The sequence below is a fragment of the Alligator sinensis genome, unplaced genomic scaffold (assembly GCF_000455745.1).
Source record: "Alligator sinensis unplaced genomic scaffold, ASM45574v1 scaffold599_1, whole genome shotgun sequence".
NCBI classification, from domain to species: domain Eukaryota; kingdom Metazoa; phylum Chordata; order Crocodylia; family Alligatoridae; genus Alligator; species Alligator sinensis.
The window spans coordinates 2,025,651-2,049,914 of record NW_005841968.1 but is presented as its reverse complement, the minus strand read 5'-3'; the positions used below and the strand labels follow the sequence as shown (position 1 = coordinate 2,049,914).

General features: G+C 39.5%; 1 protein-coding gene across 1 annotated transcript in view; it reads left to right on the top strand.

The window, feature by feature from the left end:
* The window catches only part of KMT2C (lysine methyltransferase 2C), a 282,429-nt gene that overhangs the window by 137,495 nt on the left and 120,670 nt on the right, over positions 1 to 24,264 (top strand). The window contains 6 exon segments of the mRNA XM_025200451.1: positions 1,750 to 1,921; positions 3,692 to 3,806; positions 6,474 to 6,646; positions 7,522 to 7,682; positions 10,570 to 10,683; positions 17,382 to 18,133. Of these exon segments, the coding sequence (XP_025056236.1) occupies positions 1,750 to 1,921; positions 3,692 to 3,806; positions 6,474 to 6,646; positions 7,522 to 7,682; positions 10,570 to 10,683; positions 17,382 to 18,133 (1,487 nt within the window).

The window sequence follows — 24,264 nt, the reverse complement described above, 5'->3', positions numbered from 1 at the left end:
GTAGGTTCTAAGATGTCATACCGTGGTTAGTGAAGAGGGCAAGAGGAGCTCTGATTTTTCAATGGTAAATCCAAAAGCAAACATCAAAGCATATAGATATTTAGAATTTATTTTATTATGATGATAAAGACCTTCCAAGTTGCTTTAAAATTGTAAATATATCAATAAAACATTGCCCAACTGATCTCTCTGTCTCTCTCTATTTCTATCTCTGTCTCTCTCTCTTTCTCACACTCACGCTCACACTCGCATAGTGGTGTTTCACTTTAATCATGGAAGAACACAGATTTTGTGGTATTTTAATGAGTGAATTTGGGATTTTTTACTCTTTTTGCAATTTTTAAACAGGGAACACAAGGATTCCTGCTAGCGAGGGAAGTGGCGGGACTCGGGCACAGTGTCTGCCCGGGGTTGGCACTGGGGACCCAGCTGGAGAGCAGATGAGGTGGCTGACCTTTTGGCCATTTGGGGCCAGGAGGAGACAGTTTGACAATATAAAGCAGGCCACCAGAATGAGTACATCTTCCACGTGATAGCTGCCCAGATGGCAGGGCAGGGGCACACATGGCAGCAATGCCACACAAAGGCCAACTGTGCAGCCATGGCCCACTGGCAGCTGGCCCAGAGGTGCAGGCAGCTCTGCTGTAGTGCCCGTACCAGAGCCCAGGAGGCTGTGCCATCCCCGTCCAGGTCTGGCAGGCGCACAGGCATGGGGCTGTAGGTCCAAGGAGCCAGATGCTGTAGCAGGTGGCAGCAGGTCACAGCCAGGCAGCAGCCCCCGCTACCAGACTTCTGCAGTGGGTAGAGAGTGCAGGGGCCACTCTAGGTCAGGGCTGTGGTAGCAGTCCAGCTGGCACAGGGGGCTAGTGTCCCTGTATATCAACTGGCCAGGCCTCAGAAACTCCTGATGGCAAGTAGCCCTGAGCTGCTTGCCAGGGCAGCTTTTATACTTCTGGGGCCAGCACACGTGTTGGCCCCCACGTCTAGCTCCTCCTAGCTGAAGATCCAGGAGGATCTGGGTAGGGTCAATTTGTTGCAAGTGGCACAGTTTGCCCCACGCCAAAGTGCATATTTGAGCACATGTGCTGAGGCACAAATCTCCAGCACAAATTTGTGTTGCTGCTACTTGAGCTGCCTCAAGCACACGTGCCTCCATGTGTGGACATGGCCAAAGCGTTTTTACTGGGATAATTAGATGGAGAATCTTGACATTCTACTAACTAGATGTATCCTACTGTGTAGGACTAAATCACTAAAAAGCATTTAAAAGTACTGAACTTGCTGTAGTGAAAAAAGTATAATGCCACTTTCATAAGATATCAAAAGACTGAAAAACACGTAATGCTAAGACTGTTTTGGATCCTGTCTCTAGCCATTACAGACTAGAATAGGCTTTAAGTGTCTCGTGATTGCAATGGGAAGAGAAAAGCAAATCTGTTTTGGTGCGATTCCTTTTTTGCAGACTGAAAATGTGTGTACACTTTACTGTGATAAGAGTAGCTAACAGATTTCAGAAAACATTTAAATATATGTTCATTAGGGAAATTAAGTTTCAGTTCCTTAAACTTTAGGATTTTTCATAGCTTTCTCTAGTTCATTGAATGGTATATAATTCTTAAAAAGAACTTGATTCATCTTTTAAAAATGTTTGGTGTGTGATCTCCAAAGTTACAGAAAAGTTGGCTTTCTGTCTGTAGTTAGGAAAACATTTTTAATGAAATAATTGAAAAACCTTGTGTTAAATTATAGCAAAGGAAGAAGCAAATTGTGCAGTGTGTGACAGCCCTGGAGACCTCTTGGATCAATTTTTTTGTACTACCTGTGGCCAGCATTACCATGGGATGTGCCTGGATATACAAGTAACACCTTTAAAAAGAGCAGGTTGGCAGTGTCCTGATTGCAAAGTGTGCCAGAATTGCAAGTAAGTGCGAAAGGGAGGTGATATTGTGTGTGCTATTTTTTAAACAAATGCTATTAATAAACTATGTGCTTTAAACTGTTTTTTTCCCCTAAAAATAGGGGTTGCTTCTCCAGCTACATCTGGTTAGCATACATTGTCAACCTAAATCACTGCAATCACAAAACGTCTGAATTTTTATCAGAAGTAGAACCCATGTATGTGAGGCATCCTACCACCAGCTGCCAAGCGTTCATTGCACAAGACAGTTTCTTCTATTTCACAATATTTTGCAGAGGGAGTAAACCAATGAGTCATCACTAAAACAAATGTGTGGCTTACTTAAGTAACTTCAACGTGATGACAAGTCAACAGTGGTCACTGATGAGCCAGACAAGTATTTGAAACCATATAAACCACTTGTTGTCAGAGGTATCACCAGAGTTCACTTGGAGAACTAGGATATTCTTGTACCATTGTTCTCATAAGACCTAATCTATTAGGTCTTAATAAAGCATTTAGTGAGGAATGAAAAAGTTTACTACTGAGTTTTATGGCTATCAAGAAGGGCAATCTGAGAATGAAGGATTACTTCATTGATGCCTATCATAGCCAATACATGAGGCAAAGGGCACCACCAATGCTGTGTTTTTACTAAGATCTCCACTTTTTACCTGGTATTCTTCACATACCGACATTTCAAAGAAAGATGTTGCCCCACCGCAGGCAGGCTGCAGAAGATGGCAGCAACCAAAGGTTAATATTGGGGCATATTCTCAAAGAGCCCTACAAGAATTCCACAGCATAGTCTCAATGCTTGCTAACACCTCCTCTCCCCAAAATTTAATGGAATAGTTATTAAAGTGATATTTTTATACCTAGCATGTTATATTGTTGAGGATAAGGTGATCTATTTCTGCAAGACCAAAGGATAGTGCTTTCCTCTTCTTTGATAATGTGTTTCCCATTAATGGAGTAGTATATTTTTCTAATGTTTTGTATGATATTTAGTCAAGTTCCAAGTGTCTCCTCCAATTAAATCGCCTTGCCTCATGAAAACTAAGTCTTTCTGGTACCTTTGCTCACAGTCTCTACTTATTAAATCTTAAAAAGTGCTTCCAGACCTTTTAAAAATTCTAAAATTATCGGGCTGATTTTACGACGGTGGTAAATTCTCAATAAAGCTGGTAAAGTTCTGATAATTTACATTATCCAGTGGTTCGTTGTAGGGTTGATGTAAGGGTCTTGAAACTCTTAAAAATCTCTTAATGATGGATGCATGAAAATACAAACATTCTTGGCTTGGCACTGTAGACTTTTTTTTTGAGGGGCCTGGTAGCTGGCAACTTCTTTTTTGGAAAAAGACAATGGAGCCATTTGTTCTGAGTAGTAAATAGTGTGACAAAGTCTTTTCAGATATCTAAGACAGAATGTTTCAAAAGTGAGGTGATTTACCCTCATGGAATGATCTTTAAGTCGTGTTTTGTTTTAAAATTTCAAACCTGTGGATTAGACTTCTAAATCTATATCTAGATACATTAATGAAGGCAGCCTGATTTCCAGAAATAAGTGTTGCGATGCTCAACAAGTTTGTAAATAAGGCAAACTTGTATTTAGCTTTTTAAAAAGTGGATTTAAGAGTCTTTGCCCATCTCTTTTTGCTGTTAGGTAAAGGGACATTTGTGTTCAGCTATTTTCATTTGGGATTTAGAGTCTTCTCTAAAGAGTGATTTCAGTATGGCTTGCGTAAACTGATTTGTGTGTTTTAAGTATCACTGTTGGCATGTTTCTTAGACATTCTGGGGAAGACAACAAGATGCTCGTGTGTGATACGTGTGACAAAGGTTACCATACTTTCTGTCTACAACCAGTTATGGACTCAGTGCCAACAAATGGCTGGAAATGCAAAGTAAGTCCATTTTTTTAAGTTCTCCATGTGTGTGTGTGTGGGGGGGGGGGGGTCCAGATGTTGGTACCCTTGCATTGAATATTACTTAACTTCATGTTTATTGCTGTGGAAGCCCACGTGCTTATTTGTGGAGTAAAGGGGGTTTCCTAAGTAAGTATGATTTGTCACAGATTTCAGACCCAGGCATGTGAAAATGGATTTTTTTCCCAACCCAGAAGTACAGATGAACATACAAATATATAGCTTTATTAGTCATGGATAATATTTCTGATATTGAATTGTATAGAATGATACTTAGACTTTATTGCAGATACAGAAACTAACTAAAAATATGCTGCTTGTTTTCTTTGAAGATGCATTTTGCTGGCACATCTGATCTAATCTTGTTTATTTAATTCCTTACGCCAGTATTACATGATATATTGTTTTTATTCATCTTCTGGCTGGGGAGATTGTTTCCTGTAAGCCAGCCAGCCACCTCTGCTACTGGAAAGGTCTCTGCCAGCTAGTCAGGTTCCTAGATCTGTAAGGCTTTGTTTTTACTTCAAAATAAATACAATAGCTATGCAAAACCCAGCCTATTCAATACATATGTTGTACATTTAAAATTGTACATCTGTAGATAAGAAGTTCCCAATTTATCTAAAAATTGCATGGGAAATCTGTGTTCTAATTTTTTTTAACATGGTACATGTGCTCAAAATGCTGTATAAACATTATCAAAATATATGTGTAAAGCACTGCATATGTGTTAGCATCTATTTTACATTTTGGAAAATTGAGACCTAGAGCTTAGAAGTTGTTGAAGACGGAGCTGAGATTAAAACTAGGGAGGCACTGATTTCCTATCATGCTTATTTTCTCTTGGTGCTGATGCTAAGCAAGACGCAGCTATACAGTAATCGTATAGCAGGCAACGGTCACTTCATTACCTCGTTATCAACCAGACATGATGACTTTGTAGTCCAAAACTGAAAAATGTAACATGTTCTTTGTCATGAAGTACAGTGAGAAGTTCAGTGGCTTCAGCTGCAAAACCAGCGGTCATCTTCTCCCCACTGTTTCTGTGTTCTTAGTGGGAAGAGGCTATAAGAAAAAGATCATTTGGCAGCAGTTAGTAACAAAAAAATGAGTTTAGCAAAAACATTTGGATTAGAGTTGCTGGGGAATGTTTCAAGATAATGTTTCAAGGAGGGAAGGTCTCCCTCCTTCCTCTCCCTTCCCCCTGGAAAATGCCAGTTTGTCAAAACCAGAACATTTTCTGGAAACAAGATGGTTTGGAAGAGGTTTCTCTGGCCCACGATGGAATCTTTGGATGAAGGAAGAGCGCTCAAAATAGCCGATAGTGGTTAAATGCTCACTTGAGATGTTGGAGACCTCTGTTTGAGTCCCTGCACTGTCAAATTCTCTGTTACTCTGGCCCAGTGAATATTTAATAAGCCCTTGCTTTGTCTGATTTTGGTACAAGGCCTTGGACCTGAATCTTCCATATACCAAGTGAGTATCCTAACCAGTGGGATGGAAGAAGTCCATCTCTCTTTCACACCCTGTCATGAAAATGTTTTAAAGGTCTTAGTTTTGTACCACGGAGGCAACAGATCCCAGTGCTTTCCCCACCCTTCCTCCCTGTGGGAAGGAAGAGATTTGGATTCAAAGGATCCAAACAATGCCCTTTGGTTTAAGGTGGTATTACAGTTTTTAAGGTGAGAGGGCATCCCAATGATAGTTGTCTTATATAATTTAAACAGGAGATTTTCATCTAGTAATTTCTTCATGAAATGTCCTTACATAGCAGTCCTGGAGGAATCCTGCCACCGGCTTGTGGTGTGGCTTCACTCTGCTCCAAGAAGAATACTTTGGTCCATTGGTTGCAGTAGCTTGTATAGGGTAGTTAAGCAGCTCGCACTATGGGAGAAGAAGGGAAGATCCTTATGGAGGTGGATCCCTTTCACTTGTTCATGTCTGTCCTTATACATCACTGTCCTGGGGGTTTGCAGTGAGATGAGGCCTATGGTTTGTAGTAGATAAAACCCTATATTGGTCCTTACATCCAGATACTTCTTTTTTGGGGGGGACATCAGTTCCGCTGCTCAGAGGCCTTCTTCCCCCATGAACATGGGGTCTAGGTTTACCCCATTATTGTTTGAGCGATAATTTAGTTATTATGAGCTTTGTAGTATGTATTCTACAGAAAAAGAGCAGTAATACAGTAGTCATTTATGTGTTTAAAAGGTAATGATTTATTTTTTCTAAAGTCAGGTTTTTTTGGTGAGCTTTGGGAAATGAACGGTTCAGTCTCAATTCCATTCACAAAACACAGGCATCAGCATGACACAAGTATCCCTACAACTGGTGCTAATTGGCACTCTTGCTGGTATTCTCAACAAGAAGCCAACAGTTGAATGAAATTTCAGACTGAAGTATCTGTTCACTCGAGGGGTGTCCCTTCCAAATAAAGATACAAGGAAATGTTTCCTGCCAACGCCCACGCTTACCATACTCTGCAGGTGTAGAAGGCATCCAAATTCAGGGCTGTTATTAATCTTGTACTATTCTACCAGCATTTACCCAGAATAAATGCCCATTCAGAGGGGAAAGTGTCAGTTACCAACAATCTGATCATGTTGTGAAGCATCATAATTAAAAACTAAATGCTTGTGATTTCAGAACTGCAGAGTATGTGCTGAGTGTGGCACAAGAACCAGTTGTCAGTGGCACCACAACTGTCTGGTATGTGACAGTTGTTACCAACAGCAAGACAACCTGCCTTGTCCTTTCTGTGAAAAATTGTGCCACCCAGACTTCCAGAAAGACATGTTGCACTGTCACATGTGCAAAAGGTAAGAAACCTAATTTCTTATGGTTAATTAAATCACTCAGTGTGTTCAGTGACCCACATAAAATTAGCCTATTGAAATTGCTTCAGTTCCTAGTGGGCAAGGGTCATTCTAAAATACTGCCCGCAGTGGCAATAGGTAGGTGTCCTTTTTTTTATAATCTTTAACAGACAAGTAAATAGGAGAGGGCAGGAAACTGTCCTCCCTCTTGCTAGAAAATTTCACCAAGAAACTTATCCTGCTGGTACTTCTCACTCTGAGTAAGCTGAAGACTTGAGCTGTCAAGGAATAACTTTTATGAATATTGGCTTTAAATTCTTTCTAGTATTAAATTTGTCATGTTAATTAGTAAAACATAAATGAAATTCTTTGTAATTGTCTCTATTTGCAAAACTTACAAAATAGTTATTCTCTTTTCAGATATGCCAGTGTTAGGTCTGAAATGAAAAAAAATACAGGGGATCTATAGGAAAATATATGGAGGTGATATCAAATACTCATTGGTTAGCTGTGGAATATCATGATGTACAGCAGTATCACGGCTACAAAACTGGCTTTAAACAAAGCTTAGGTCTTAGTATTTAAGTTTGTTCTGTGCTGGGTGTACTGGAAACTCATTTTTGTTTCTTTCTACCTCCCAAAGCAGTATTGCCTCAGAGTTGCAAAAAGAATCACATTCTCTAGTTCTTGCTTTTGGAATAAGCCAAATTACAGAGTCTGTGTAGCCATAATTTTTACAACTGCAATGCTTAGTCATTTATTGAGTTTGCCCTGAGAATTGGAATATAGCATTGAAATTTCTATATTTAGACTGATTCATATTAGGACAACTGATAATTTATTAAAATCGCATAGTCACATTAAGTTAATCTCCCCAGGTGGATTCACATAGAATGCGACAAACCTCCAGGTAATGAATTAGATTCTCAGTTAAAAGATTACATGTGCCCTCTTTGTAAACAAGGAGAAGGGGATCAGACACAGCCGTGTGATATAATGGACACTTGTGAACTTGTTCCTGAATCTGGCAGTATGACAGGTAACGTTTTTCTTTTAAAGTGCAAGAATATCAAATGGTCAGTTATCATAAAGATGTGTAGAAGGGCGTCTCAACACTCAACCCCTCCTCCCCCACCTCCATGTGCGCATAGTCTGTAAAGCTCCAAAACACAATGTATCTCCAATTCATATCTCCAATTCTAGCATTGTCTGCCACTCACAAATCTGTTCCAAAGTCCTGTTGTCAACCCACCATCCCAGTCCTTCCCTCCCCTTCCCAACAGTAACCGCGTCTGGGGGTTGTCTTCCTACTCTCACTCCTTGGCCCTTTGGCTCTGGTTCTCCAATGTTGAGAAGTTAACAGGTGAGTCCTTCCTTTATTCCCCACGGCTCTCAGCCCTATCTGGCCTCCTAGCTCTTCAGCTTCGATGAAGCTAATAGGCAAAGCCTTCTGTTCCTCTCCAGACTTTTGGCTCTTTCTCATCACAGGAAAGTTAGCAAGCCAACCCTTCTGCTGCCTTCCCTAGGTCCAGGCTCCGTCAGGTCTGCAGGTATACTCCTCTGCTGCATCCCCAGCTCTTCAAGGAAGTCCCACTAACACTCCCAAACCCCAGCTAGGTACTTCTTCTCAGAAACTCTTGTAGATATCTGGCTCTTCCGGTTTTCATCTCTCTATTTATTAGTCTTGAGCGCTATGGCCCTCGACTCATTTAGGTCCAGCTGGGGAGCATCTGTTCCATCCCAGGGAAACTGGGCTTATGTTACTTAAAGGGACAATAACTCTGACAAGTATATTTAATTAAAATAATTAAATAGCATGTAATAGTACATTTTTATCATTATAAAAGTCCAACTGAGAACAAATGTGATTAACTCCACACAGTAGGGGACAGTCTGCCTCGGAGACCTTACCATCTAAATAGACAAGGTAGAGAAAGATGGCAGGTGAAACACTGGTAAATAAATAAGATGTCGTTTGTCCAGGGTAACAGCAGGATCAGAATAGAAATCAGGTCCCTGAGTCCTAGTCCAGTGTGTGCTGTTCACTAGACCTTACTACCTAAATATTATTATTTGAATAATAAAATAGTAGTCAAGCATTGACTTTGTTTGGCAACTTCACAACACATTTTCTGATGAGTGGTGCTTACTGTCCTGGATGTTTTGTTTTCTAAGGAGAAAACTGTTTGAAGTCTAAGCTTAGAGAGAGAGGCTAGAAATTTGATAAAATCAGCATGTTCTGCCTCAGGAGGGCGCACATGAAATCCTGCACTGCTTGCCGGTGTGCTTTGCCAGCCCAATACTAATTCAGCTAGTCTAATATCCCAATATTGTGAGCTTCTATAGAAGAAGCAGGTAGCTTAGTTGCTAGGTGTTCAGACCTTGGAACATCAAGCGCTTCTGGTTGAGGCCAGAAAAGTCAAGGAATACTCCCACATGTGCAGGCCAGTGCATTGCATAAACAAGTCACTATCTTGGATGCTGGCAGTATTTGTAGGTATACATCCTTGGTGAATAGAAGGGAGATAATGAAAAATTGATCTTGAAGAAGGGCAGTGACAGTAGGTAAATATAAATAAATGAATGGCAGAGGGTTAGGAATGAACATGTATAACAGGTTAGCATGACTAGCAACTTAAATCTTGAAAGGTCACTTCTATCTTGAAAGGTTAGTGGAGGTTATTGAACTTTTCAAATAGTATATTCAGGTCGTTTAAGAAGTCTGAACTAACACATCAAACTAATCCTAAAAGTTTTCCAGCCTTGAAGGGAAAACACTTCTAGATAGATGGCAGCTTTTATTTGGATACTTCAAGTTGAAATTGTTTCTTTTGTTGTGACTTTTAGTTGGAAGAAACATTGAAGAATATATTCTTTTCCCCAAGGAAGAGTGGGGCTGTCATCTCAACTACTAGGAGTAATCTGGACCCATTATACGAGTGTAGTTTTGTAGCATCTTACGCCCAAGAGATCACTTTTATACATTAAACCCAGATTTAGAACCCATGTAAATGATCATTTCTTTGAATTGAAGTTAAATATCACTTTAATGTTGGCAGAGTCTCTGAGATTAAGTTGTAGGTGCTAAAAGTGGTATTATTTAATGTGTTTTGGCTTTTTGAACTTGAAAGAGGCTTTCCTGAACAAAAAGTGATATTCACTTTGCTTTTTTTACACTAAAGCCCTCTGAGGATCAGCTCTTTAGGAGCTGAAGTATAATGTGAACTTCACTTTTTCCCTATCCCCTACTTTGCTTAGTACATTTTAATGAATTTTATTCGGTTTAACAGTGTCTGGGGGAGAGAGGGGAGTGTACATCTGGTATTGCGCACCATATTGTTGCCTTCAGTGCAAGAAACAGCTTATGAACTCTATGAGCAAGTCTTTTTCCATGCAACTTCCTTTAGTTAAAATGGGAACCTCATAGATAAAAGAAGGCCTGTTTCTTACTTGCAAAATTTGTCCTTCATGTTGGCTGGGTCTGGCAAGTAGGTCAATGTTCCAAATATTAATGGTTGTTAAAACCTTTTTTACTGTGTTCCAAGCCCACAATGCCACCTTATTTTGTATTTCAGGTCTTTATTCTAAAATACAAGGGGACATCTATGGCCCCAGTACACTGAAAATATAAAGAGATCTAAAAGTGAGTGCAGATTCTGTACAAGAATCATGCAAACATGGAGTGTTTGGTTCCTTTCAATTGCCAGAGTGGTATAAAGCAGTTTTTGTGTTGATGAGGATCAGGTGCTTAATCTTTAGCATATACCCCCTAACCTTCTAGTTGTCCTGATCTGCCTTAACTCAGATTACATATTTAAATACTGTTTTGTTAAACCAAGAGGTCAAGCAATGATGGCAACCACTGATGCCAACTTAATAGAATAAATGCCTTGTCAAAATTGATAAATATTTTGCTTCTTCTTAAGCTTGTACAAATGAAATGGAAATTGAAGGTGGTGCAGAGGATGTGGCATTTCAGGAACAAGCAATTACTGACGATGGCCCTGGCCAGGAGTCAACCGCTGCATGTGTCACACACGGTAAGAATGCAAGTTTCAAAGCCTGACAAAATAGCAGTATATGTACAGTGCGCCTGTTCTTTCATTAAGGATTTGTGTAACTTCTTGTCACACTGTAAGATGAATTGTGTAGATGCCACCATCTGAATTCTTCAGTGATAGTATTGACTTTGCTTTAAAGATTGGTTCAGTGAAGCCAGACTTGAAGTTATAAAATGTCTTGAACATCTGTCTCAAAAACGTTATACTTTCAATTATGTACTTAGGGGTATTTGGTTTTTTTTCCTGAAATCTGGAAATAGAAGTTATACAAATTTCTACGCTTGTGTTTTTGTAGAAAAGGTGAGGCAATATCATGTTACTTTTTGCCATATATCTTCAGTCCCTAGATTTTCTATATGAGTCTTATGTTTGAACACCCCACAAAAAGCTTGTGGATTAACGTCTCTTGTGTGTTTTAGGGAACATATCCAAAGGCTGAGAACTCCCAGTATATTTGCTGCACAGGTTAAATTATCCACTCACTTGTTCTAGCATGAAAATGTCTTCTATATTTCTTTTGGAAGTGATTTTTTGTTAAATAGATGTTATAGTTTATAACAATAGGCCATGGCAAAACTACAAGCCATTTTTTTCCTCCTGTTCTGAATTAAGTTTTCTTTATCCCCCCTTTCCTCCTCCCCCCGCCCTTGTTGCAACTGCCTTCCCATCTGTTCTCTTGGTGGGTGGACCGCCCTTCAGAAATTGCTATTGATGCTGTGTACTAAAATGGACCACTTGATTTTTTTTATTTTTTTTTTAATATAAGACTGCAAAGGAGTGTACTTGTAAAGAGTTCTCATACCCCTTTTGAATCTCCATTTTTTATCTTTCTTATCTTTGTTCCAATATCTTGTTTCATCTCTAGAAGAATCAACAACCAAAAAAAGTATCACGTTTGCTTTGAAAACACAGAGAAGCAGGGGAAATTGTTGTAAAAAAAAAAAAAACCAAACAAACACCTTTCATACTCTGAATATAATATCAGGCTGTCCAGGATAATTTTTTTCTCACATTCTGTACTCTGAATAATGGCATATGTTGCTACACAAAACTGGAGAACTAGCTAAATCTTGGATTTTGAGAAATTATACCATGTGTCTAACACAAGCATACGGTATCAAGTACTACATATTTTACCCTTAAGTTCAAATGTTAGCTATACACCTTTCTTTGGTTCTGCTTTTACACATTTTCAGTAGAACATTACAACTTCTGATCCTTCAGCATCTTATAGGAAAGCTGGACTTGCCAATTGAAGAATGATGTCACATTTTTCAAAGTTCCCTATTAAATAAGGAAGAAGTTTCATTTAAAGGCATAAGAAAACAGCCCAAAGCCAGAGAAGCTTCTAATCAGTAAGACTGTTGTCTTCAATATTAGATATTTGATTATCCTTCAGTTCAGAAATACTCAGTCTGAAATGTCAGGCTTGTAGTGTATGACATTTGGTTTAGAACTGTTGACACTATTAAGATATATTTTCAGTGATTTGTCAAATCATTTGTCAGTCATGCCCTCCTCCCGCCCAACGTTCTCAGAGTTGGGTGAATATTTACAGGTTGGCTATAGGAGTGGGTCTTATTTTCCATAACCTGCCCTTAAGTTGTATGACTTCACCTTTTCTTTTTGGCTGTGATAGTTGGGAGTCTCCAGTCTGTCCTCCTGCAATGATGAAAAGCTCCACATCCCTATCAGAAGATTCATCTTCTGTCTTCCAAAAGGGATCATAATATTAGTCAAAGTTTTTTGTCAAAGCATTTAACGTGATTGTCTCCGAACAATTGCTCAGCACGTCCCATCTAACAGGCTGGCTGGCTGGGTAACTTTAATTCCCTGTTTCTTTTTTTAAATACATTTTTCATTTCTGTTTTCCTTAGTGTGACCTTACATTGCTTCTGTTCTGCAAAGAATTCAAAGTAATTTTTTCAGGTTTTGTATTGTGTCATCATAACTCATTACAAGTATTGAGAAGCTTTAATCTTTCTCTCTTTTTTTATAACTGTTGCTTGCCTGAAACAGTGTGTGGCACATAATTAGTGTTGATAACACTGTGCATATTTCAGCCCCAGTTATTTTAGAACAAAAAGCTAGCAGAGCTGTCCTGCTACAGTGTGTGAAAATCATCATCTTCTCACGTCTTGCCACCACAATTAAAGATTTTCTCCTTATTGGGCATATAACATGGCCCAGTCTAGTCCTGGCATCGTGTTTCCTGATCATGGCTTCTCCAGCAGCTAGCAGACTAACAGATGTTCTGTGGTCTGTGTTTTACTACAGCTATTTGCACCTGAGTAAACTCACTTTTACTTGTTGCCTTTTCATGAGTGCACGATGGAGTAGAAGTTATTTGATTACATGATACATGTAAGGGCTTTAATGACAAAAAGGTTTTGTCACATGCACACATATTGTACATGCATCATGGAAATTGTTGGATGAGACTTCTGAGCAGTCAATACTTTCAGAAGTACAAGACAAAAATCATGCATTTTTAAGGAGACCTTACAGAAATGACTTTTAAAAATGAACTTTTAAAATATTATATGTAGGATCCTGAAACAAATGTCAGATTATATAGGTGACAAGTTGATAATGTAAAGTCATTGCTAGGAACCTAGGAAACACAAGAGGAATACACAAGAATTGAATGTTGCCAGTTCATGGTTTCAGAGGTTAAATATTGATCAGTTTGTTCGTCTAACAACACTGTTAGGTAGCCTATTGAAACAGCAAGCAGCAAGTGATTGTTAAATACTGACAGGACAGTTTCATGCATAGAAAGACTCGTAGGTTTGTGAGGAGGGAAGGAATTCTTAAGCTTTTTTAAAGAAAAACCTGACAAATCATGGTTGTTTCTATTTTAAATAACATTGCCAATGGAAAGTGAATTAAATGAACCACTTTCGTACTTGGGACTAAATGCCCATAATGTAAAAGTTGGGAAGATTTTTATCTTAATGAAGACATGGTAGTATGAACACAAAAATTAGTCTTCAGAAATGGAGAGAAACAATCAAACTATAATAAAAACTGGTTGAGAAGTCAAATGAGCTTCTGAAGATGTCTTTCGGTATTAGTACCATATAATAGCTTCACAGATTTTCTAGAAGATTAAGTAATCAAATTTGATGGTGATACCAATTTAAGAAGAATTGCAAACAATAGAAGATCAAGTGAAACTGCAGTAGGACCTTGAGAATTTAGAAAATTGGGAAAATTCCAGTGGGATGATATTCAACTTGCACAGAGATGATACCAATCAAAAATGCCACATGGGAGCAAGCTGGTTGTAAGGCAAGGAATCCCTCTGGTGTAATGCATAACAAACATGAGCATTTAATGGGATACTCTTGCAAAAACAAAGAAGCAGATGCAATTCTGATCAGTCTTTACAAATGGAGGCTTACCATTTCTCAGAAATTGATGGCTTAGACCCATACGTCTACCCGTCACAGTTGATTCAGGTCCATACATCTACACTGCTTTCCTCTTGCATACTGTAACTTGCTGTCATGATCCTATATGACAAAAAGATGAGAAACTTTGATCTGCACGTTTGGGCGAGTCTTTTGTCCAGCTAGACAGTTTATGCCAACTGAGGATTTTCCCCTAGTGTTTTGTTTGTTTTTTGTCTCCTCTCCAGTAGTATTATGGAGAATATCACAGTATTATGGAGAATATTAATGCAGCTGTTGCTCACACTCCCACCATTGATACACATCTTGAACAGGGCTCCATATCCCACATATTGGTATTGGACCCTGCCCCTGAATTCCTGACCTCCCTAGGAGCCCAGCTGTCCAGATGGTGCAGCTCCATGGGCCAAATCTGGCTCTTGGACTTCATGTTTAACACCCCTGGATTAAGTGATTTGAAGTGATTTATATTTCATTGGATCTTTATTTATACTCTGAGGTTCTTGTAAGTTGTTAATCACATTGAACGTTGGGCAGGGATAACATCTTGGAAATTAACTGATTGAAAGAGTTGTAAGCTTTTGAGCCAGGTACAGACATTACACTTTTTATCAGTATAAGTGATTGGAACAGAAGTGTGGTGCACAAAACCAGTCTACACTCGTAACGGAATAGAAGCATGGTGCACACAGACTGGTTTAAAAATGGTAAAACCCGGTGTAAGATTTGCACCACCCCAAACCACCGCCAAAGGGCAAATGTGTGTTCTGTTCGCTACCAATATAAACTACGCCACTTACAGAAAACTGTAACTTAGGTTAATTTTGCCTTGGGCCTTTTCAGTGTCTGTACCTAGTCCAGTAGACAACAGGCTACCTTGTCCGATGCTATGCTGTCCTGTGTGTGTGACCTTTCACAAATCTTGTAGCATCTTATGCCCATGAGATCAGTTTTATACATTAAACCCAGATTTAGAACCTATCTAAATGAGCTTTCCTTTGAACTGAAGTTCACAATATCACGTTAATGTTAGCAGAGTCTCTGAGAGAGGACGTTTTAGGTGCTAAAAGTAGTATTAGTTGCCTGTGAAAGTTCATGCCTCGAAACTAGTTTGTTTCTAAAGTGCCTTCTGCCTCACTTCAGGATAACATGGCTGTCTCTACCCTGAATACTAAAATTGAAAAATTTGTAATGTTTTTAACATACTTTGTTACAATACATACATGGCTCAAAGGTAACGCACATTGCTGTCAGCATCCCTGTCCTCATGCTTTTGAGGAAGACAGCCTTCCTGTACTGTTGTCTGCTCTTTGCTCCCCTCCAACCACGCTAAAGCAAAAGGAAAAGTGTAAATATGCTATGAAATAGTCATTAACTTTTTTTGTTCAGTTCTATCATAATTACCAAAGTATTTATGATAAAATCTGTTTTACTGTGTATTTTGAGTTGTAAGGAAAAGAAGTCTTTGGAGATGCTCTGAAATATGGTATTAACTTCTTTGTTGTAAATGTGAAAGTGCTTACAGTATTAGAAACACTGTATGGCGCGCATAGTGACAGCTGTCATTCTAGGCACCCCAGCTCTGGTGAAAGGCCATCTATGCCCTTGGGTGTCCTGCAGCCGATGGGATCTTGCTGTATCCCTCAGATCTGCCACCCAGCTAGAATTTTACCCCTTCCCAGCTACTCCCTACTGTCCCAAGAGGAAGCTAAGCTCCTAAAAGAAACAGGAAAGAGGAGAGGTTCATCATGAAGCTGCAGAGCTCTGTTTTCTCTGCTGGAATAGACAAAGCCCCCTTCTAACCCTTTAGGCTAGGGGAGAGCGCATTGAAAATCAACTAGGCAGGAAGTGGATATGAATTACAAAAAAAGGGAGCTTCTCACAAAAGGGTAGATGCACACCTTTATAAACAACCTAAAAAAGATATAGAGTGCAAGCTTCTGTGCATCCAAGTTCACTTCATCAGACGCTATGAAAAGCTGTGAAGAATGTAGCGTATAAGAAGAAAAGAGAATACAAAATACCTAACTTCACCATTAAAAAAAAAAAAATCACACTTTTCTCTGAAATTTTTGGTCAGTGTCCATTATTGTTAGTGTGGGCCTTCCCCCTCCCAACAAAGAGACCAGAACAAGGAAATGCAAAACCAAAAATGTGCCTGGAGGCAGGGAGACTCAGTGGAAAGCTTGTAGAACTTGAATCTGTTCTGAATTTGTTTTTTTGAGAACATCTTTGACCTAACTAACTAGATAACCAGCAATAATGGGATGAAATTACCAAGTATTTCATAGTAGAGATCTAATAAATGTCTACCTTTTTTTTTTCTTTTTTTTTTTTTTACAAGTGTGTTCCTTGTTCTCCTTGATACAATTTTAATGATTAATTAGCAGTGATAGTACAAGTTTAGTGTATTTCAGTCCTAATGTTCTCATCAACATAATATCTAATAACTAGTTTGTTTATATGCTGCAGCACTGGAGAACTAGCTGTCTTTGCATCATCCTGTTGTTTAATTATTTAAGGTTTTTTGCATGGGTAGTCTGTTTTAAGCCTTTTCATCCAGAAAGCACATTGCTCTAAGATCTCAAGATTTGGGGCTACCCTGGGTGACGGTGAGTTTCACTGTCAAAGCCTTGTGCTAAAGCCTTCTCAACACTAGAAAGACATAATATCTAATAACTAGTTTGTTTATATGCTGCAGCACTGGAGAACTAGCTGTCTTTGCATCATCCTGTTGTTTAATTATTTAAGGTTTTTTGCATGGGTAGTCTGTTTTAAGCCTTTTCATCCAGAAAGCACATTGCTCTAAGATCTCAAGATTTGGGGCTACCCTGGGTGCCTACTAGAAAGGATTTGCTAGTATAGTAATACTGGGAAACCCAACTAATAAAAGTCCTGATGTATACTGACAAGTTGATTTGCAGTCTAACCTCAGCTCCCATTTCCTGAACAAAACAAGCCATACAAGCAAAAGGATTTTTCTCTCAGTGTAAAACTGTGTGTACACTAGGCCTTTTGCTGGTATAGCTTTGTCAGGTATGGGTGGGATTATTTTTTCCATACTCATAACTGTGCTGGTTAAAGTTTAAGTGCATGTGTGGCCTGAGAACAGTCCGCCTGTGACCATTTAACAGCTTAGTTAGCTGTTCTTTGGGAGACAAATGTTGTAATGTTCAAATGCCTTCCACTTCTTTTAAATATCGAAAATTGCTTCATGGCTGATGTTTTCATATGAATCTCTAATGTTATTTTCTTCTTTAGTTATAGACATATCACAGGATGAAAAGACTGTTGAACTGGAAAAGGGAGTTCCTGATCAGGTTGATATAGCTGAAATGGAAACATCTCCTAAAAGAACACCGACACCAGCACCTGACAACAGTCAAAGTGAGCAAATGATGGAAGTGACAGAGAGTGCTCAAGCTGTAACGCAGCAGGAGTCAGACACTCAAGTAGAAGAGAAACAACTATTACAGCAAGATGCTGAGATGTCAGGAATATCCACTGAGGAATCTCAGCCTCCACCTTCAGCACCTGAGGCCATAACTACAGCACCAGAAACCTTAGAGCCTGTGAATAAGGAGGAAACTGCCTTTAAGGTGGTAGAACAATTGGAGACAATAAGAGTGCAAGACGATGTAGAAAAGGGAGAAACCTGTGAAAGCTCTGAAACGCCAGCTGTTCACTTGGAAGTGGAAACTGCTCCTGCAAATGAAAATTGTGCAAAAAATAGTTCACCACTAGCAGGCAAACCCATTAAATCACCAGCTGAGACATGCTCCTCATTTCCATCATCAATTGGTATAAGCAAGACAAGTGTGTCTTCCTCTCCAGCAGTGTCATTAGACTTGCATACTGTACACGATGTGATGCACAGTCAGACTCCAGCACTGATTTCATCTGCTGGATGTGCTCTCCCAGCAACTTACGTATCTGTCACTCCGAAAATTGGCATGGGGAAACCAGCTATTACCAAAAGAAAGTTTTCTCCTGGGAGACCCAGATCAAGACAGGTAAGCATGTTATTTTATTAAAGCAGATAAGCCAGGCACGTTGACTTTGAGTAAGCTGCGTTTTGGGTAGCATTAATACATATGTGGTTATATTAAAAATAAATGGATTTGTTTTGGAGAACATCCTGTGTACATATCTTGCATTATAAATTGTGTATACAGTTTAGTTTTAAACATCTGTAATTTTAAAAACACTTGCCTTGAGAGACAGGGTAACTTCAGGTTGAATAACCAAAGCTCAGATGTGGCAGAGTTCGTTCTTTAATGGGCAGTGTTGGGACATCATTTGAGCATTGGGCTAAACTAGAAACCTTATCTGAACCTCAAATAAAATATTAAAGGCACAGAAGTGCAAACATCCCTGACATTGGACAGAGATTTCAGATTATGGCAAATGGTTTAATGGTTTTTCGCTTTCGCAGATGTCTGCTAGGAATGATTTGGCATGACTTGTAGTTTTGACTTTAGGTTTATTTGATCTCAGAAGATCTAGTTCATAGCCTGTTGAATCACCTGTCTTCCAAATGAGTGGTTTGAAAACTAATCGTTTACACATCTTTTAATTTAATCATTGCAAAACTTGACTTGTTAAACTTGTACGTCATTACTCTTTAGTATAGCAAACTTGTCCACAATATTTTATTTAATACTTATTTAGTAATGGAAGAATTCTAAAAAAAAAAATACAAGCTGCTGCTTTGTTATTCAAAAGCTCAGTGTAAACCTATTTTAAAGGTTTAAGAGGTGAGAAGCAGTGTTCTCCAAGGATCTAAAATCCTAGATTTATTTACTGTTCTACAATAAAGGCAACAAACTGCATATAAGATAATTCAACCCACTGGGACTTGGCATTTTCCTCAATTATTTTTCTTGTATACAAGAATGTTGTGAAACTGGCTAAAAAGATACAGTAATTCAAAAGCATACCATTAAACTCCTGGGAAAACATTGCATACTTACTCCTGCTCCTTTGTTTTGAAGTATTTAAGAAGACAGTTCCCCTGCTTTATAATTTTCTAAGTATTGCTAGTACTTTCATGTCTTTAAATTATTTGTATGTTTCTGTTTAAGTTTATTTCTTAGTTCCGTTATGTAATTAAAAAAAAAAGTCTAGTGCCATTTTGAACTTCGACTTTTTCTGAAGTAACTTCTTTGCTTTGTGATCCAGTAAATGTAATGTTGGTTACTAACACTGCTGCCCCCATAATTCACAGCGGCAGAGCTGTACCACAGCTCTGGTCATAAAGTTACTTCGCATCAGCTGCTGCAGAGCCCACAAAGGGGAGCATAAAGGACAGCCCCACATTGATAAATGGCTCATGGAAACATGAAATAATTTTTTCTGAATGTTAGTATAATCACATAAAACTGTTCCTATTTCTTAAGACTTACAGCGCATTTATTATGAAAACAAATAAGTGTGCAACTTTAAAAAGCAACAAAAAGCCCTGGATGTTATGCTTCCTACTGTTGACTCCTCTTTATAAATAAGCAGGTCAAGTTATGATGGCCGTTGAGGCTAGTGCAAGCAGACTCTTAGCTCTAACGTTGTATTAACATTTGCTTGTACGTCCAGGGTGAGAGTCTGTTCCACCTATTTAGCAGCTAAATGCAATTCTATTCCATCCTGCCCAGTTCCTTTAAAAACCTTTAATGCAAAAAAGGTAAGTAGGTCTTCCTCCTCCTCTTCCTCTTCCTCCTCACAGCCTTTAGTGTTGTAATCTAAAAGCTAAGTTAGACAAAAAGGTTATTTTTTTTCTGGGGCTAATGAATAGTGCAGTAGGATTACATTTAAATGTCTAATAGGTGAAACGGAGCTTGGCCCTCAATTTTCACGGTATTTTTAAAACAGGAAGAAGAAAAGCCTGTATATGTTTTGGAATAAGTGTTTTGAGGTCCTTCATGATATCAGAATATACTAATGCTCTGAGGTGTAGTGGTGTAGGATCAGAAAATCTAGCACACAATTAATGATTTCATGTCTAACAATTGAAGTAACTCAGGTGTTCTTGCTTTTGTGTCAGATATATGGATTTGCCAGGCAAACGTTTCCCATAGCTTCCACTGAGTTGTCAAGAAAAATAGACCAGTTGCATAGTATGAGTCTTTTGCTCAGTTGGGGTTTCTTTTGCTCATTTCCCTCCCAATTTTTTAACAGGGACAGGAACTAATGCCCTAATCTAAAGTTAATTTAAATTAATGAAAAGACTCCCACTGATGTCTTTGTTCCAAATACATACTAAATTGAAACTTGCTTGCTTCCAGTTGTAATTTCATTGTAAGAAAAATATATGCAAACTTTTTGGTCCCAATTCTCAGGTCCTCAATTATTTTTCTTTTGTTTTTCAGCCCTTACTCAGGCAAACTTGTAATGAAGTCGGGGAAAAATTGCCTCAGTAAAGACTGAATAGAAAATAAATAAGAATCTCTGGATACTTGATTAAAATCTTCATTAAAAGTAAACATAACTGTCCTCTGCCTTTATTCTGTTGGTTTTGTTTACATGGAGGTTATCTCATGTTTGTATTCTTCCTCAGTTCTTCTTTTTGTTATATTATTTACTTGAATGTTACACTTTGAATGTGTGATTTTTTTTGGGCTCAGTAGAAGAGATACCTATCTTTTGAGCAAAGGGAATTGCTGCCTGTGGTTAATGTTTTCTAAAGATAGTTTCATCATTAGAACCATACTTCCTACGAGACTAGCAATTCAGTGTTTATCATCCTGTGATTATTGCAAGCCATTGTATACTACAGTATGTCGCTGTATGTACATGTATCTGCATACCCTTGAGACAGTGCAGAAACTGTCCCCAGTGAGTATTCTGAATTTTACAACATCAGCTTCCTAGTCTCCTCCTTTGGCTGAGGGACTGAGACCTTGGGAATGAGGGTCTGTAGAGGATACTAGCTTTTAGAAAAGTCCAATTACAGGTAAGCAGTTTCCCTTTTGAGCAGTGTATAAACAAACAGACAATCCCCATTGGGTAAGTAGTGTATTTTAAAAATTTTCAGTGTGTGGACTCCTCCTAGAAAATGTCTTGAATCCATTAACCAGCAAGAGTCAACATTATTAGAGAAATGTTATACTTGTGGCAAGTCAGTCACTGTGGATCACAGTAGTAATCTCTGAAGAAATGTCATTAATGCCTAAGAATGAACACACACACACACACACACACACACACACACACACATACTCTCTCTCTCTCTCTCCCCCCTCTTCTGTTTTATTATCTTAACTCTTTTAAAATTGGAGTATACATATAGTGATCTTTTATGTTCATCCCAGTTCAGAAGGCAGAAGCCAACATTTCTCTCTTCTACCAAACAAGACCTTCTCTCTGTTCTACTTTCTGTACAAACAACCTATTCAGCCTTTTTTTGGAAATTGGTTCACATATTACGGAGAGGCTGGAGTGATGCCATAGTCATAATTCTCATTTTGATGCATTCTCATGCCTAACCTGAGGAAAACTATATATCATTTCATGTGTTGCTTTCTGCCAGAGGATCAATTATTTTGGAAAAAAAGATGCAAGGTAATATATATTGTTCTCTAGAAATGAATTTGAAAATTTACTTCACTTCTCAGCAAATATTGCACCTCTGCAGATGGTTGGGCCAGATGACACTCGAGCTCCTTTCCAACCCTAATATCCACAGACCCTTTACCGTGGGTTTTGCAGAGGTGTCATAAAGCTCAAGCTTGCAGTTTGGGCTACAACCAGACTTGTCCATCACAGGCAGCGAGGGGAAGCCCTATCTCCTGAAGTTCCTTCAAGTTGCGTTTTTCCCTGCCTCCCTGCCTGGCCACACCTCTGCTGCAAAGGCTTTTCTGAGGGACTTTCCAAGCTTCGTTTCACAGTTCTTGGACTAATGACTTACCTGTCTGATCCCCAGAAATGCATCATGGCTGCATTTGCCTCTTCAGAAGATTGCCCTTCCTTTCTCCACTTCCTTTGAGGCATGAGCAATAGCTGCAGGCTTTGGGGGGGAACTGAGACGAGAAAGCCAAAGGAAAAAGCCGAGTGCAGTTTCCCCTCACAACCCAGCCCGGGCAGGAAAGGAGCAAGACCCAAGTGGAGAGGTCACATCTGCTCGGCTAGATGCAGGCCATGCCAGGCAACGTCTTTTTGCCTTTTCTGTCCACAGCAGGAAAGAGGGCAAGAACAGGCTCTCAGGCAGCAAGCTGTCCCCTCCCAATATCCCAGAAGAGTACCAGATGAAATATCACACTTGAGTCCCTATCCTCCACATAAATAGTCATGCCTTGTAACTGCACCGCTCAAACATTTCCTCTTCTTCCTCTGATTTATGTTAGATCTCTGATTTAGTTAGTTGATCAAGGTGCATATCTACCCTGCCTTCCGCCTAACTTCAGACGGATGCAGCTAACTACCTCTCCCTCCTCTTCTTCTGGGGTCTCACTCCTCTTTTGGCCCCTGTGCGTTGCAGAGGCACAGCACTAAATGGCGCACAAACACTGCCGATCCCAAAGAGCGTACAGTAAGGAGCTGTTTTCTGTTTTCTGTTTCTGTAGTTTTCAGCTCCTAGTTTTCTTGGAGTGCAACATATCAGATTAATCCAGAAAAGGCTGCACCATAGGCACATGCTGATTCTTCTGGGCAAGCTTATACCATCCCTTCCCTGCCCATAATGAATTATTCCTCCTTGAAACAAGAATGTCAGGAGCCCAAATAAGAGTCAGGGACTCCAGGAGTAGAATATAGTTTAAAAAATAAATTGCCACCAGATGGACTGTCAGGGCAAGAGTGCACACTATGCTTAGGAGGTCTGCAGCTGTCTGAGACGAGCTGTAGCTATGCTAGAAAGGTAAAACATGGATTTCTTTCCAAATCCAAAAGATAGGGAAGTTTTAGGCAGCCCTCCTACCTGCCACTGTGGTTGTCCATGCCTTCATATCCAAGTGATGGTTCCCAGCTTCTAATGCAGGTTATTGTCCCTCACCAACACTTTCACTGCCTTGTGCTACTTGCTGGAATCAGGGGAGAGGGACAGCACCCAGATGTGGAACAACTGGCAAAAGTAAGAAGCCTCTGAGGCTTTCATTTCTTACTTTCAAGTGTAGCCTCCATTTTCTAAAGCACTAGTCAAATTTGAATCTTATATGCCTGCTGAAGCCATGGTTTTCAGAGGCTTTTCAAGCAAGCAAATAACTGTGTTCTGACACCCTAAGTACTTTCACAAACAGTGCTAATGTTGGGTAGGCAAGTATGGCGGTACTTAATCTGAATATTACCTGCTAAAAAGAAAAATTATTCCATCAGGGAGAAATGCAAAATTTAAAATCTGCAGATGCCCCAACACAATGGAAACATTTTTTTTCAAGTGGCTGCTAAAATGGTGTCTAGTTGTCTTGTGAGTCAGCACCCTGCACAGCTGATTTTTGCCAATTCCCAACCATGGCTGATGGCAATCTTCTTTTTAATTTAAACTTTAACAGAAACAAGCTCTGTTTTAAAAGAGCTGCATGCTTCGAAATCAGCAACACCCAACTGCTAGAGGAAGTTGAGGGAGGCAGGGCGTGTAGAGGGGTGCATACGTTGTGTTCCCCCTCCTTTGCATAGCTGTCTCAGCGGCAGCTGCAATAATTTCTACTTCCCCTGGTTGTGGGGTGGGGCTAGGGAAGATGGAGGAAAGAGAGAGGAGCAGCTGCAAGCACAGATATGGGACTTTGGTCCTTGAGACCAGGCTTTGAGAAACCAATTCCCAGCTATCTGAGGAAGCTTGCTGGAAAACTGAGGCTATTCAGAGTCAGCAGAAAACTCAACAATAGCCTGACTGCTGCTGGACATTTTAGAAGGTAGTACTGACCACATGGTAAACTGAAGCAATCCATGTAGTTCAACAAAAGAAAATGCATAGAAAAAATGCAGGTTCAGTAGTAGGGCTGTGCAAAGCTTTGGTAGCCAATTTGATTTGGAGATTTGGCCTGATTCGGGGACCGAACCTCCAAATCTGAATCGAGATGGGAGACCACTTAAAAGCTCCAGATCGATTCGAAGTGTCCAAATCGATTCAGAAAAAGATTCAGAAAAGATTTGGCCATAGACTAAAGAGGCAGCTGACACAGCTGCCTCCAGCTGGTAAGTCTCTTGGGGCTGGGGG